The 17,501-nt window shown below is 31.7% G+C and overlaps 2 protein-coding genes across 2 annotated transcripts in view; both read left to right on the top strand.

Annotated features, from left to right (window-relative positions):
- The first annotated feature begins 811 nt into the window (after nucleotides 1-811).
- LOC111703682 (CCR4-NOT transcription complex subunit 6-like) lies at nucleotides 812-12,292 on the top strand. The gene is given in 19 exon segments (XM_023475716.1): nucleotides 812-1,011; nucleotides 1,386-1,431; nucleotides 3,100-3,217; nucleotides 3,861-3,929; nucleotides 4,640-4,709; nucleotides 4,918-4,974; nucleotides 5,157-5,260; nucleotides 5,690-5,755; nucleotides 6,148-6,253; nucleotides 6,485-6,539; nucleotides 6,907-7,007; nucleotides 8,024-8,106; nucleotides 8,368-8,458; nucleotides 8,918-9,073; nucleotides 9,883-9,963; nucleotides 10,601-10,661; nucleotides 10,854-10,901; nucleotides 11,443-11,562; nucleotides 12,027-12,292. Coding segments are annotated over 19 exon segments (1,584 nt in total). The 5' UTR covers nucleotides 812-930; the 3' UTR covers nucleotides 12,098-12,292.
- Nucleotides 12,293-13,178: 886 nt separating this feature from the next.
- The window catches only part of LOC111703675 (ELMO domain-containing protein 3), an 8,045-nt gene continuing 3,722 nt past the window's right edge, over nucleotides 13,179-17,501 (top strand). The window contains exons 1-5 of the mRNA XM_023475709.1: nucleotides 13,179-14,372; nucleotides 15,117-15,196; nucleotides 15,707-15,828; nucleotides 16,409-16,487; nucleotides 17,026-17,104. Coding sequence (XP_023331477.1) covers nucleotides 14,356-14,372; nucleotides 15,117-15,196; nucleotides 15,707-15,828; nucleotides 16,409-16,487; nucleotides 17,026-17,104 — 377 coding nt within the window. The 5' untranslated portion in view covers nucleotides 13,179-14,355. The remainder of the gene's footprint in view (nucleotides 14,373-15,116; nucleotides 15,197-15,706; nucleotides 15,829-16,408; nucleotides 16,488-17,025; nucleotides 17,105-17,501) is intronic.

Genomic DNA, 17,501 nt, shown 5'->3' with positions numbered 1-17,501 from the left:
CATTCTCCTCCTAATTTACTTGTTTCTCCTCTCATTCTCATTCTAATTTACTTGCTTCTCCTTTCATTCTTATCCTAATTTACTTGTTTCTCCTCTCCTTCTCATCCTAAATTACTTGTTTCGCCTCTCATCATCACCCTAATTTACTTGTTTCTCCTCTCATTCTCATCATAATTTAGTTGTTTCTCCTCTCATTCTTATCCTAATTTACTTGTTTCTCCTCTCATTCTCATCCTAATTTAGTTGTTTCTCCTCTCACTCTCATCCTAGTTTACTTGTTTCTCCTCTCACTCTCATCATAATTTACTTGATTCTCCTCTCATTCTCCTCATAATTTGCTTGTTTCTCCTCTCATTCTCATTCTAATTTACTTGTTTCTCCTCTCATTCTCATCCTAATTTACTTGTTTCTCCTCATCCTAATTTACTTGTTTATGCTCTTATTCTCATCCTAATTTACTTGTTTCTCCTCTCATCCTCATCCTAAATTACTTGATTCTCCTCTCATTCTCCTCATAATTTGCTTGTTCCTCCTCATTCTCATTCTAATTTACTTGTTTCTCCTCTCATACTCATCCTAATTTACTTGTTTCTCCTCCATTCTCATCCTAATTTACTTGTTTCTCATTCTCATCCTAATACAAATTGTACTGATTTTTTTTTACGGATTTCCCCCCCAAAAATGTACGGATTTGTTCTGAAAATGTACGGATTTTTTCTTTAAAGGCCACCCTGAATATTAGATATTTATATTATGTTGATCGAGGTTACGCGTGTATTTGATATGTGAGGGATTTGTCAAAAAAGCGTTCTTTAAACCGTCTTTTTATTTCAGATATGTCTGCAAAACTAGTTTAAGTTTGTATAAATTTGGCTCACACCCTGGTGTCCAAGCTGGTGTAAGGTTTAGGTCTGATTCGACTGGACGGTAATGTTTGATAAAATGTTATTACGTCGCGACATGGAGAAATTAGAAAGAAATCGATCCCATCACATTCTATCACCTGAAGAGGTACCTTACTTACCTTTTGTTCACGGATGTAGTTTTTTTATGGGGGGAAAGGGGGGTGTATGTGTAGGGGGGATAAGGAAATGGATAAATTATTAATACGGTAATACCACAGGGGGGGGGGGGACAAATTGGACTATTAAATTAATTTCTAATTTATATATTGCCGTACATGATTTCTAATAATAAAGTCGTCTGTGTTTACTTGTTATTTTAAAATGTGTTATGAAAGGTCACTTAAACTCTCTTTTTGACTCGTATTTGAAATTAGAAAAAAAAATTTAGATATATTTTAACTTAATGAAAAAGTCCATGGTGAGAAAAATACACCTTAAAAACATTTATCTGATAATCTGTTACAATTGTTATTTTTCAAGGTTGCCTCTGGTAGAAACACAAGTTGGCCAGAATTGGAGATCACAGGTGTGGGATTTTATTAAATGAAATTAAATAAATAAATTTACTGATTAATAGATAGGTAAATTTACTGATTAATAGATAGATTAAATGACTGATTAGTAGATGGATTAATTTATTGATTAATAGATAGATTAATTGACTGATTAATATATTGATTAATTGACTGATTAATAGTTAGATTAAATGACTGATTAATAGATAGATTACTGATTATTAGATAGATTAATTGACTGATTAATAGATAGATTACTGATTAATAGGTAGATTAATTGATTGATTAATAGATAGATTAAATGAATGATTAGTAGATAGATTGATTTACTGATTAATATATTGATTAATTGACTGATTAATAGTTAGATTAAGTTTGAGTTTGTTTTTAATCTTTGTGAAGAAACAATCTCAAGAACTGACGAGGGTCAACCCAGACCGAAATATATTTTCAATAAATGTGGAACTAACATCTACTTTTTTACTCTACAGAGGTTTGGTCCATCACCATCACTGAATTTTAAATAGTTAGATTAAATGACTGATTAATAGATTGATTACTGATTAATAGATAGATTACTGATTAATAGATAGATTAATTGACTGATTAATAAATAGATTACTGATCAATAGATAGATTAATTGGCTGATTAATAGATAGATTACTGATCAATAGATAGATTAATTGACTGATTAATAAATAGATTACTGATTAATAGATAGATTAATTGACTGATTAATAGATAGATTAAATGACTGATTAGTAGATTGATTAATTTACTGATTAATATATAGATTACTGATTTATAGATAGATTACTGATTATTAGATAGATTAATTGACTGATTAATAGATAGATTACTGATTAATAGATAGATTAATTGACGGATTAATAGATAGATTAAATGACTGATTAGTAGATGGATTAATTTACTGATTAATAGATAGATTAATTGGCTGATTAATAGATAGATTAATTTTGCTGATTGATAGATAGATTAATTGACTGATTAATAGATAGATTAATTGAATGATTAATAGAAAGATTGAATGACTGATCAGTAGATAGATTAATTTTGCTGACTGATAGATAGATTAATTGACTGATTAATAGATAGATTAATTGACTGATTAAATAAATAGATTAATTGACTGATTAAATTAATAGATAGAACAACTGACTGATTAATAGTTAGATAAAATGACTGAATAAAAAATACATATCATTTTGTATTATTGACTAACTAAGCCTGTATTGTTAACGTACAGGCTGAACATTTCAGTGGAAGTATAATTGATAACCCAGAGGCCGAATTTAAAGAATTTGAGCCGCAGCTTAAATATAAGCCGCGGTTCAAATTTGGTTGGTTCCACTTAAAATTGTATTCAATGTTTCAAGATTTAAGCCGGCGCGCAATTAAAACCGGGTTTTGGCGGATTTAAGACGCGGCTCAAAATCATTAAATTCAGACTTAGGAATGATTAATTAATTGTCTGCTTGGCATGAAATTGATTGATTAATTGATAAAGTTCCAGTAAAATAATATTTTTTGACATTCTGCTAATGTTTGGATCGGATTGGTAATTACTGAAAAATCGAATTTCTAGTTCCTACTTTTTAAAGATTGATTGAATAACTCATTTAATGATTTCTTGATTGCTAATTTTTTTAATTTGTAGGAACAATAAAGAACTTGTCCCCCTCGCTGTGGCAACTACATCACCTGACCGCTCTATACCTCAATGATAACTCACTGTTCAGAATACCTTCATCTATCGCCCTACTGCACAATCTCAAGTAAATTAATTTTAATTTTTTTTCAGGGGGATATATTTTATTTATTGAGCCAAATCTCCCCCCTCCCCCTTCTTTACAGTGTCCGTTATTGTTTAGGTTTTCATCGTTGATTTGGGGAAAATGAATGATTTTTAACGAAAATTACATGAATTACATGAATACAGTCATAACCAGACAGACTTAGAATTAATTGAGAGTTGATCAGAAGACTTTACATATATATCTCTGGTAATTTTAAACGCACATTAAAGGCAGATTACATTTTGGAATTGGCGGGACTAGGGCTATTTTGTTATCGTTTCATTAATCATATTTGTAAAATTAGAATTTAAAGTCGTCTGATTAACTATAAATTAATTCAGGGTCTTTCTGTTTATGACTGCAGTGCCAGTAAGAAAGAAGTGTAAATATATTTGCCACGAAATGTCCAATGTTTTTTTTTTATTTGGGGAGGGGGGGGGTTTTCTAATATTTTTGCTTTGTAAGAAGTTTGACTTTTAGAGTATTCGTCTCTTTAAATATTGGTTACTGATAATTATCTTAACGAGTGTTTCTGAATGCTATATTTTTAAAAACTAAAATAAGTTTTCATATAGTTCTATTATATTTTTTTATATAGTTCTATTATATTTTTTTTTGTTAGACGTCTTGATCTCTCAAACAACAAGCTCAGATCCCTTCCTGCGGAGATTGGCGATCTTTGCAATCTCAGGTTTGCCACTTATATTAATTTATCTATCCGTCTATCTCTTATCTATCTATCTAAGTCTATATCTATCTATCTATGCTTACTGTACTGATCAATAATCATGGAATTTTATTCTTCTATATTTATTATATATATCAAGATTATGTATTCATGGTGCTTTGCGCCCATCTTCTATTTCAATTTTAAAATTGTTGCTTTACATGTAAACATTTTCTCTTTGTATTAAGTAAAAAGCTATAACAAAAAAAGTTCGCGGATTTGATAATATTTTAATTCGTGGATTTTAGTTTTTTAATTTTTTGAAAATTAATTTTGAAGGCAAATTTTTAAAATTCTGATTATCCATAAACCTTCCCTGTGGTCATGTTAGGTCCCACAAAAAAGGGCCTGATCGGTTTAGCTGTTTTGACGTTTATTGGTGACATACGAACAGGCAGACAAGCAATTTTTTCACAAATGATTAAAAAACACCATGTGGCCATTTGTCTTATTTTTTTGTAACTTTGCATTACTTCAAAATTATATATGCGAGATATGCAATGAATCAAAAATGATGATATTTTCCTGAATTTCTATTTCTGAATGGAAGGTATTTTAAGAAAGAAAAAAAATGGGTTGGCGGCGCGGGTGATGCGGGTAAAGAACACAATCCCTACGTCTCTTTTACCCTTTTGCTATATTTTTTTGAAAATAAAAGAATATTTATTGTTCAGAGAACTAATGCTTAGTAACAACTATCTCCGAGCGCTTCCATACGAATTGGGAAAGCTGTTCCAGTTACAGGTATTTAGGATGTTTATTCAGGGTTGCACATTTTTAAATAAATTATTTAGAATTAATTTATTTCCTACGGAAAAGGAATGTTTTAGGTGTTTTTTTACCATTGAATTCTGGAAATGAAAAAATTTTCAGTAATATAAAAATTTAAGTTTTTGTGCTAAAAGCATCACCAGGAAATGACAAAAATAAATTGAACGAACTGATATTTCAGACGATGGGACTGAAAGGAAATCCGCTAGGCTCAGATATTCTCTCTCTCTTCTCTGAGGAACAAAATCATCGTAGTCTTTTTTTAAATTCAAATTTTTTAAAAAAATTTTTTCAAGTACTTGAACATAATAATATTTTTATGAACTGATAAAGTCCAGTTTCATGATTTTTAAAAGAATGATTAATTTCAAAAATGGAATTTAAAAAAAAACTTTTGAATTACGATGGTTTTGACTGTAGGTGAACGGAACAAGAAAGCTGCTTGATTTCATGTTGGACAATCTAGGGGTGTCCACCACCCCCCCTCCTCCTAGACCCTGGATGCAGTTGGCGCCCCTTGACAGGAAACATTTCATGACATCCCCCCCCTCTACTGCACGGCCCCTTTCTTCTTCTCCCCTTCCCGGCAAAATTAATCTTCTAGATTTTTTAATAATATAGTTTTATTGTCAATATTGTTTCTTCTCAAATTATGCATTTCTTTATAGAAAGGCCTTTCCGATTCACAACGGTACCTTTCATATCTTTGTCGTATGTCAAGTTTTTGAAAATTAATCAAAATTAGTATATTATATTATATGATATTTTTAAACATGAAACAGGTTTAATACAAAGTTATCAACAAGTAAAAGCGTTCTGCGTATTAGTCAAAGGTTTAAAGGAAGGGTACCATTGTCAATCGTACATGCCACGCTACAATTGGAGGGTCATTTAAAACTGAAGCTGCTTTAACGATTCCAGGAGAGATGGTTGTCATGTACTGTGTTATAAAGGACGAGTCCTACTGCTTTGTTTACTGTTATGTGCTATAATGTTCTTTGTGACAGATATGCCACAAGGTAAGATAGTTTTTTACATTCTTTTGCTCTTCTTGTTTTGTTCTTGATTAATTTGCTTTTTTTTCTTGTAATTGTTCTGGTTTTCGCCCATGTTCTTGTCTGTGACATTTTTCTCTCCATCGTGTTTTTTTCACTATCTTTTAATCAATCAACCAATCTGTGTTTGGATCTTTTAGCCATACCATTTTGGGAAACCGACGACCAGACTTGATAAATAGCTTAACCGCAAAGACGTATTTCAACCACTGGTCTTGTGATTGCGACCTCTTCGATTTATTAAATTGGTCCCTGGACCCAATACCGATAAATCTATTTTAAGATCAAAATGCATTCTAAAACAGTTTTTTTAAAGCAGCACATTATCTTTAAATGGTATTGTTGTATTATTCTAGGGGTTTGTACGGTTGGTGCCCCCAGTGGTCCTTAAACTGGGAATACAGAAAGAAAATGATCCTTGACGAAATAAAACATTTCTCAGCCGACATTATTGCACTTCAGGTTAGTTTAATGTATTTAATCATATTTAATTACGAAAATTACTTTTCAAAATTAATTATGTTTAAAGATTGCAATGTTTTTATTATGCATAGAATTTTAAAGATTCAACCCTTTTCTTGCTTAAAGTATGTGCGCCCAAGGTTATCTATATTTTTATAACAAGGAATGCTTGGCCAGAGTTGACAGACTGAGTTAATTTTTTTAATAAACTATTTGTTAATTTATTTGTAGGAGGTGGAAACAGAACAGTTTTATAAATTTTTCCTGCCAGAGCTAAAAAGAGAAGGTATGATGAATTTTAGATTTGCTTAGCTTTTACATTCAACAATATTATTGAAAGAAAGGTCTGGGTGTGATTTATTATTTTCTATGATTATTTATACACACACTTTTCAGGAAACATTATATAATAGTTGCTGTTTTGTAAAAGAGAGGAGGGGGGGGGGTCCATGCCCATTGCCCATTTTGTAAGATTTGATCAATTAAAAGAAATACTTTTATCCTTGTTTGAAAGATTTTCATAGATTTGCTCCCAAAATTTTTTTACTACGCTTATTAATTGCTATGTATTCTTAATTTGAGTATACACTTTTTTAAATAATTATGTGGAAAATATATTTCCGACTGACATTTGATAAGTTCTATTTGATTAGGTTATGAAGGTATCTTCTCTCCAAAATCCCGAGCGAAAACGATGGCAGAATCTGACCGAAAACATGTGGATGGTTGTGCAATCTTTTACAGAACAGCAAAGGAAAATATCGTCGAATGCATTTGAATCACTTAATGGGACTGTAAGTGCAATTTCAAGTGACCCTCCTTGCATAGAGGACAATGCCTGAGTTTCAACAGTATCCTTAAAATTCATTGTGTCCGTTGAGATATTTGTGGAATGTTTGTGTAAACTTATCGCTTGTATTCAGCTGAACATCCCAGTGTGCGCTACCTACACCCCGACCAGCGCACACCGGGATTTTCTGCTGAATACAAGGAGGGTTTACTCACACATCTCGGTACTCGGACAATACACAAAGGGTTTAAGGTTACCGTTGTAAATCGTATATTCCCCTCTTTGCATGAAAGGTCACTTGAAATCGCGCATATATCCCTTTAAGAAAAAAATATGTGACTTTTAAATCAGTGAAATTGATTTAAATAGACTCTATTGTTTGGACTAATTTTAGATCGACACATTTCTTTATTCGATCATAATATCAGTAAATCGGACTTTGGCTGAAAAATATAATTAGTTTAATTTATTCATAAATGCAAAAGTTTTACTTTACTGATACGAGTTAAAGTTATGTTGGCTAAACCTCTTATCCCATGCATAAGTTCACACCTTTCATATTGTTGGGACTAATGTGTTGAACTAATTTTTAATTTCTCAATGACCAAAGGTAATGATGATTAAACATGAGTTCGTCACATTTAAACGAATTTAGGACAAGTGTCGTGGATTAGATCTTAGTTTCACTTGAAAAGGAATTGCTTCATTTTGTTGTGCTAAATTTTGGATTGAAAATAATTTCGTTCAAAATAAGATTATTTAGTTTGTAAAACTTAGTTTTCACTTAGTGTAAAAAATAGGAATTAATTCGGATAACTTTTTTAATCGAAAATTCCAACCCTTTCTAGGCCACCTTTCCCACCATCGCACATGAAGAAATAAATTGATAATTCATTTTTCTTTTAATCCGGAAGGAAAACATTTTTTAATATATTTTTTATGCAGAATCAATTGACTCGTAAACGAATATTTATCATCAGTTTGTGCTGATTAAAGAACAATTAGTGGAGTTCAATCAAATGGCAATAGAACACGCCAACGGACATGAAGACATGCTTAACAGGAACAAAATCAATTATGTCATATCAATTAAATCAAGCCAAATTTTTGCAATTCTTTTCAATACAATTCAATTCAATTCAATTCAATGCAAATCAATGCAAGTCAAGTCGTGTCAAATCAAGTGAAATTAAGTCTGATCAAAGCAAATTAATTAAAATAAATCTAATATTTTTTATTATAATTAATTCAATCAAACAAATATGTTATTTAACATAATGAGAATAGTTTTTGTTTATTCTACTAATTGATATGGTCAAACCAGGGTTATGACGAAAGATAACATTGCACTTGCAGCTTTACTTCAGACAAAGGAAGCATGTTGGGAGACGGGGGTACCCCCAGATCCTTCACAGGTACAATTTTCTCCCCCCCCCCCTCTCAACCCCCTTCACCCGGTTCACTGGTAGTACTTAGTAATAGCTTGAGAACTCAGCGTTGCCAAGGATACTAAAAGTTACTCCCGCCGTTTACTCACGCTTTGTCGTAAATTAGTATTTTAGCTATTTTCTCTTTTAAAGACCCAGTCAACTTAGAATCTCAAAACCAAGCTAATAACATTCCCGTGAGTCTCCCGAGTTCAAATCCAATTTTGAGTCAAATCGGTCTAGGGCATAAGTTATGACAGGACATCTTAACAAACAAACATAGATGACAACTTTATATACACTTACCTCCCCCCCCCTGCAAAATGAGCATTCACTTTTCACCCTTCAAACAAACTATCCTTATTTACATTTAGCATATACCCCCCACCTCCTTCTGTTCTTCATAGTGTATTTAATGACATCTGGAATGTATTCCGTGAATTTTAGGTTGCGCAGCCTATTCTTGTCTGTTCTGCGCATATTCACTGGGATCCAGAGTTCTGCGATGTTAAGCTCATCCAAACAATGATGTTAATGGAGCAATTGAGGCAGATAGTGGAGTCTAGTGGACATAATCTCAGGTTAGTGGAGTCTAGTGGACATAATCTGAGGTTAGTGTAATCTAGTGGACATAATCGTTAGTGGAGTCTAATGGACATAATCTCAGGTTAGTGGAGAAACTCAAACCTAAAAAATATTTGTATAAAAAATGTCCAAAATCGATAATATTGGTTGATATTGGTTTGAAAAGCAAAGTTTTTGAACTGATAAGGTTTTCTAAATATTCGATTTTTTAAGACCATTTTTCTGAGACAAACTGTAAGTTAAGATTTTTTTATAAACGGATTCCAATACCCCCCTTATCATTATACAACTTATAGTAAAGTTCGTTTTTCAGTTACACAAAGTCGACCTTGTGGGTCTTATTGGATATAAAGAATGTATATTTCTAGGATATTGGATATAAAGAATGTATATTTCTAGGATATTGGATGTAAGGAATGTCTATTTCTAGGATATTGAATATAGAGAATGTATATTTCTAGGATATTGGAATAATAAATGTATATTTCTAGGATATTGGATATAAAGAATGTATATTTCTAGGATATTGAATATAAAGAATGAATATTTCTAGGATATTGAATATAAAGAATGAATATTTCTAGGATATTGAATATAAAGAATGAATATTTCTTGGATATTGGATATAAGGAATGTCTATTTCTAGGATATTGAATATAAAGAATGTATATTTCTAGGATATTGAATATAAAGAATGAATATTTCTAGGATATTGGATATAAGGAATGTCTATTTCTAGGATATTGAATATAAAGAATGTATATTTCTAGGATATTGGAATAATAAATGTATATTTCTAGGTTATTGGAATAATAAATGTATATTTCTAGGATATTGGATATAAAGAATGTCTATTGAAAATGTTGAGCCACACGAATAACGATCAGCAGTTTACACACGCTTTCCAGGTATAATTGAATACTTAAATTATAACAATGCTTAAAAACTTCATACAGCGAGAATTAGAAAATTGTGGAATACATGTCTGCTTTGTTCTTCTTCTACTTAACAAATGTCTGAGGATATTTTAATTTGCATTTGTTGCAAAGTTAATATTTCTCTTTAACTGTTCTAAAGTGGGAGCTCTTGTATTGTGAATATCGAAATCAATGTTTGATCTAGATATTCTGTTAATTTAAAGATTAATTCAATCATTTTTCGTTAACCCCACAGGAATAACTGAAGTGACTCATTGACTCATTAATAATTGAATTGTATTTAAAAACTCACCAGTGCACTAGTTAACCAAAGACACGTCTAAATTATTTAAGACCGTCAAAATTCAAATTTTAAAACTTAATTTTAATTAAACTTGCTTGATCAATAATTAAAAGCTAAAATATTACGCATTTAAATGAAAAATTACATTACATTTATATTTTTGTGACATTTTCAACGAGTCAATATATCTTTTCTGTTTCTACTGATAGTGCATTAAGTTAAAATAAAAAGAGTCTAAAAAAGCGTTATATCGTGAATGAAAAATGGTATATTAGGTTTCTTTGATGTTCAGATCGTCAACAAGTAAACACATCATATTTTTAGATGAGTTCAGCGTATTCGGAAGAACTTATGCCCTACACCAACTTCACATTTGACTTCAAAGGAACATTCATAAAAACATTATTAAAAAAAACATCTGTATACGTTGTAAACAATCTGCTTCACACAGAGGGATAACGTTATGTATGCAGTATGCATAATATACATTAATTTAAAGAAAAACACAGAATACAAAATTTTTTCACAAAACTACTTTTAAAAAATCGGGAGAAAATGTTATTTATGATATGTTCAGGAATTATTGACTATATTTTCTTTCCAAAAGGACCAATGCGACCTCTAGGTAAGATTTAAGTTACAAAACGTATTAAAAATAAATGAGAACTCCAATCAGTCCCCCCTCGTTAAACAATCAAAATACAGAGTATTTTTACAGGTCAATATTAGTAACTTTTTGATTAGATGATAACATTTCTGTGAAAATATTACATTTTGGTTCATTAAATAATATTTCTTTGTAAATGTACATAAAAAGTAATGTAACAAGTAATCTGGAAGTGTTGGCAGGTAGAAACCTCATGCTTAAAAAGCTTGTAGCAGACAACTCATATTTGTACCTCTACGAATACCTGCAAGAAGAGATTTCAAAGTTTATCTTATTTTCAATAGATGCAGCAGCTGACGAGAAAGTAATAGAAAATAATATACAATGGATGTCTCTTCTTGTACGTATACGCAAGATATCAAAATTGGATGTATACCGACTTACTGCCTGTCCAGATTACTTGAACCGTATTAAATGGATGTATGAGCAATTAGAGTAATTTCTTTTTTGACCGCTACTCAAACTTTGGCGCTGACAGTCCCTTAAATCATACTTTAAGGTATTCTGGGACCTATATCTGAGGACTGGATTAAGGAGAGTAAGATTGTAGGATGCCCGCACCCTCATATACCCTCGGACCATTTCCCTCTTCTTGTAGAGTTCGGACTCAGTCTTGGAGGAACTTATTCATCTTTTTATGATAATAACGGATAATAGCCCCCCCCCCCCCCCCCCCCCCCCTCCGAGAGAGACATGGCCACAGATTTAATAGAACAGGGGTTTGTTTCATGTCCAGCAAAAGCTTCAGAAGAGCGAGGTTTTATAACAAAATTTATTTTCTTCATTTTCAATTTTACATTTAACCCTTTAANCGGGGGGGGGGGGGGTTATTCATAAAAATATACAGCACACTCTTGATCTTTTCGGATCTTACTTTGTTATTTGAAACGCCTCTCTACAAAGTCGGAAAGATTCTTTACGAGATCCTAGTCTTTTTTTTTTTCAAAATGGAAGTATGATTCAAACTCTGTTATTGAATAGAAATGCCGTACGAATACATTATAATATCCATTTATTCAGGACCATTCCCTAAAAACGCAATGATATTTTCAAACTCCCATTTTAAGATGAATTTGCTTACAGCAGTGCGAAGTCCTCAGGTTATGTTGCCCCCTCCCTCATCCAAAGTGTTCATGAGGGGAAAGGATTTCTAGCCTATGCTGAACAATAGGATTTATGAGAGATTTCTGCCCTTACCTTATCTATAGGAATGTATTGCTGAGAAGGAAACAGTCCCTTATTTATGAAAAAAATGAGGTTCGATCAATGAAAAGATCAGAACATTCTTTTTTTTCTCTTCATCCTGTCCCCGTGAGATAAACCCAAAAAGTATTTTTTTTTTTAAATTACAAATATTTTCATGATTGTTAATTTTTTAGTCGACATTAAATTCATTTCCCAATCATACTCACACTATACGCAGTTTACATACACACAGTTCAATCAATGGCTTGTCTTAAACTTAGAATTTTCATTGTTTTTTAAAACCGAGATTTCTCGGCTTGCTCTATTTTTGGCAGAACAATGTGTTTTTGATAAATCCAGCAAATATTGATCTTTAAATATCTAAAAATATGTTTCATTGTTTAAAAAATGTTGTCTTTAGTCTTAATTGATCCCAATCAGTAAGCAAGATTATAAAGTTCACAAAGTTATACATCTTTCTCACGTCTTTTTATCAAGTGTTTAAAAACAATTAACAAGTCTGATGTTGCCAAAAATAATGAATTTAATACGATCCTTAATCTTGTTTCCATATTTCTAGTTGTTCATGTTTAGCGTGTTTAACAATCTCTAATCACAGTTTGCTCAGATAAGACGAATAAATAAATAAATAAATAAAATGGTCAACCATCGTTCCGTATGTGTCAGAGTTAAGGTCTTAACTAACCGCACCACAATTATGGTTGACAGGGCGTCACTGGCATATGTTTCAATGTATCAAAGTTTTGAGGGCCAGGCAAAAGTCAAGTTAAAATACGGGTTGCCTTTACACCGAATTCAGACCGTTGCTGACATAAAAATAAATATTTAAAGGGATTTTAGTGACCTTACATTTATTGAGTGGTTTATCCTATTCACAATAGTATCACTTTAATTTTATCTGATCAAAAGATATTCTTATTTGTCCAGAGCTAAAAACATTAGTATGGTGGATATCAAAATCAATGCTTGATCTCTTCTTTTTCTTAATCTCCATATTAAATAATGCTTGTTCTCCTCTTGTTATTAATCTCCAAATTTATTAACCGATCGGGATTAAGGATATCCAATTCTAAAGTTTTCAGCTCAGATGAAAATTATATTAATTGTGGTTTCCCCGCTTAGAGGAAATTTACCGATCTCAACACTTTAATGGATAAAAAAACTGACGATATCTTCCTCATTTTTTCTCAGATTAATGTTTAAATTGTGCGTTATGAGTCGGACATACCACAACATGCAATAGTTTTGCAAACCCTAATCGGCACTGGTTTAAGCTAGACGTCATTTAATCTATGCTGTTAGACCTATATATTGAGATGCTATGATGTCCGACCTACTGTCGTTTGAGCTATTGAGTATTTTGACAATTGTTTATGTTACCAACATATAGGCTTTTAATTGTAGCAGTTGTAATAAAGATTACATCACAAGAGCCTCTGAAAATAAAGAGAAGTTCATTTAGACCACATTTAAAGATTTTCAAAAAAAACGATGATGAAATATAAACATAAGAGTTTACCTGCATATGGTGTACAGTCTTACTTCGTCTGAATGTTACTTTATAATTTTTAATTTGAATGAATGTTCACTACAAATTAAAAGAATTAAGTAATAATATTAATGTCATCTTCCTTAAAGCAATGCCGATTTCTGGGGTTTGCATGGCTCTTGCAGGGTGGCCACTCTTCAAATATAGGGTCACTTGAAAAACGTTTGAATTCTATTAAATATTGGTCGCTTGTCGACTTTCGTATAAGGATGGTTGAAGAGATTGCACAGAGGGTATAGTTCTCAAAAGTTCTAGAAACTATAACAACTAATTTTCTCGTCTTATCTGTTTAATCTGTGTCTTAAATGATATTATTAACCTCCTCCGAGCCTAAACTCCTTTCATTAGTCATTTCTCTGTGATGCAGTACACCAACACTGCAGTACACTTCAGTACAACATTTATACATATATTCTCAATGATTTTTCTTATACACACAAGACAGAATTAGATTACTTCCATTCAACTTGTTGGCTGTAATTAAACATATAATTTTTTCATCAGTATTGTATTTTTTTGGTCTAATGTACTGCTGTTGTTATGTACTGATGATAATCTGTACTGTTGATCATCTGATGTACTGTTCCGTACAGTTAAATAACCCTGAATTGTTTAAAACTAAAACTCTAAATATTTCAGATAAATATAGAGGAAAATATGCAAGATAATACAAGGTAATCTCCTTAAACTTAAACACCATTTTTATTTTATTAAAATAAAACTTTATATGAACGATCTATATTTTATCCCTTTAATCCTTCACATCTTAGTTTCTGAAGATTCTCATTTTTACCAGTTTCTTCGCCTTTTTATAGAATTGGCAAGCTAAAAATAACTTTTTAATCGGCTTCCCGATCTCAACTTTTTTTCATTCATGTTTTTTTTCTCAGGGACATTAGCTTATCTGTTTCTTTTTGGACATGAAATTTACAATGTTTAATTTTTCTTTTCTTAAATAAAAAACTGCAATGAAAAGGATAAACAAATGATTTTCGGAAGAATAAAGGGACTGTTTACGTGATTTTAAGTGACTCTGCCCTGTTTTGATAGATTGGTATAGCCAATTCACAGAAGTACCCATTAACTGACTAAGTATAAATTACAAATACATGTTTTTGTTTTTGAAAACTGGTGATTTTCATTTGTTGGACCTTTCGAAAGTGACTTGTGCATTTCTTGCTTCTAAAACATTGGAGAAATTAACAGAATTTAACAATTTCTAACCAGAAAGCTACGTTAGTTTCATCAGATTTAGGGTAACATTGTTAATTGGGCCTTTGGACCCCTCTTTGAATGAAATATCTTCTGCCCATACGACGACAGTTCCTTTTATTGCCTGAATGCTGATGCATCCAAAAGTTTTGAGAATCATCCCGGCCCTCTCCGGGTTGTTTTTAAACTTTTTTTTGTTGTTTTAGAGAAATTGCTGAGATAAACAAGTATCTTGAGACAGAAGAAGAATGGGAGAATGTGGCTCAAGTTGTTCCAAAGTTTAACGGTAAATATTACAGGGGTGAATACTTTTCGTAAATATCTTTCATTTACAGTATTTGTGTAAAATATAACCGTAAATATTACAGGGGTGAATACATTCCGTAAGTATCTTTCATTTACAGTATCATTGTAAAGTTTAACGGTAAATATTACAGGGGTGATTACTTTCCTTAAATATCTTTCATTTACAGTATTTGTGCAAAGTTCAACGGTAAATATTACAGGTGTGAATACTTAATGTAAATATATTTCATTTGCTGTATTTGTGTAAAGTTTTACCCACAGTTTTATAATCATTTTAGCTATGTATTTTGTCGTATTTCGATCTAGATTCCACCTTTGTACATTTTTTTATGTAAAAATTCACGCGTTTCTATTAGGATACTGAAAAAAGTTTTAATTAAGAAACTTGGATTTTGAAGATATTTGATTTTTGTTATTTTTAATTTAAAAATATCTTGTTAAAATGAAGAAAGTTTGATTGATTGATTAGATTGAAAAGTTGATACTCTAGATGATGTGAATATTGTTGATGTGAGTTGTTCCCCGGAAACTAGGCTAGTTTCTCCCCTGGTTAGTCAGGAGAGGGTTTACCTATATCTTCGTTCAGGAATACTAGAAGAATATCTAGCTCAGGTATCCAATACAGGGGGTTATATTTTCTTCAAAAAAGGACCCTGGCCCCTCCTTCTAGAAAACTATTATTTCCTCCAAAATGTTAGAGCTATATTCGCTTTATTGGGGAAAATAAATGATTCCTTTAGGGAAAACAGAAAAAGTTTTGGGTAAAAAATATCTGAATAGGTTAATTATGTTGCTGGTTAATTATGTTGCTGGTTAATTATGTTGCTGGTTAATTGTCCAATTATCATTTTTCCTTAGAGCATCGAAAATCATTAAAAAAAATTACTCCCCGGCCCTGACTCGATATCAATGTCAATATCAATCAATCAATTACATTTCGAGTCGGACCCGGGATCCATGAAACTTTGATTGGGATCCGGATCTGAAATCCTACCAGATAGAAATGGATCCTGACGGTTTCGCAAACAGAAAATTTTGTAATACACGTCCGAAGACGATAACTTTAATTTGATTTGAATCCATTATTGCGTTTTTTTGTAAACATGACACAACATTATCAAGTGATTTCAAATTTAGAAGATCTTATTGAAATTTGTATCTAATGTTTTATTTTACTGGAGAATATTTGAAGGTTACTGAAAGGCCTCAGACAAGTTTTGATCTATTTTTCAACTGTATTTGTTCATATCGACCTCTTCCTCCGCATTTAGGTAAACACCTTCGTCCTTCATGGTGACGTCAGAGAGCATTATGTAAACTAAGTTTTGTTTATTTTTACCAACATTTTCACCAAAAACTGAACAATTAAGCCATCTGATAGCATTAAGTTGATCAAATCGATCTTTGTATTAACGATCAAATCAAAAAATGTTTAACTAAAAAAATTGATTTAAGCTACAGTAATAACCAGAAATTTTTGGAATAGGAAGTCGACTTTTAGAATTAAGTTAAGACTTTAAATAGTCCAATGAACATGAGGCACAGCAGAACCATTTTACTTAATAAGTGATTTGATAACTTACAAGAAAATCTATTTGCATTGAAACAACATTAATTGCACTTCAGTTTTGCTTTACTTTCGTCTTCCTATTCTACAGTTTTCTGGTTATCACTGTATTTCGGGGAATATGTTGCTATTAATTTTTGGACATAATTCTAAGACAAGTTTTGTTTTATTATGAGCGGCTATCAAATAAAATATGAATTTGTCTGTAATCACAGATATTCTCTAACCGTCTTTATGTTTAGAGCAGGAGAAGCAACGTATTCTTGCCACAGCACTAATTCCATTCAAAAACGAGGAATCAATACATCTTGATATTTTACGGTAACGATACAATTAAGATATATTAAATCTAAAGTTTGTTACATTATATTATTGAACTAGCTGAAAGACCCGGCGTTGTCCGTGCAAAAAAAGAGTAAATTATTGAAAAAAATGAAAAAAATAACGAATTTTTTTTAGCCTATAACAACCCCCGGCTACCCATGAGTATCCACAAAAAATTTCAGCACAATCAGTCCAACTGTTTGGCCGGCTATACGGAACGTGCATATATATGAATGTCTTGTTTTATTATAAAGATTAACGCAAATCTTTCGTTAAGCATTATCGTCAGCATCGCCATTTGCCGAGAACAGGGTTGGGGGGATTCAGGGGAGTATATTTTCTTTAAAAATCATTTATTTCCCCTCCTTTTTAAATTATCCCCCCCCCCCCCCCC

This window comes from Eurytemora carolleeae, unplaced genomic scaffold (assembly GCF_000591075.1).
Source record: "Eurytemora carolleeae unplaced genomic scaffold, Eaff_2.0 scaffold525, whole genome shotgun sequence".
In the NCBI taxonomy this organism is placed as follows: domain Eukaryota; kingdom Metazoa; phylum Arthropoda; class Copepoda; order Calanoida; family Temoridae; genus Eurytemora; species Eurytemora carolleeae.
The sequence above is the reverse complement of the archived record's forward strand: the minus strand, read 5'-3'. Positions and strand labels throughout refer to the sequence as shown.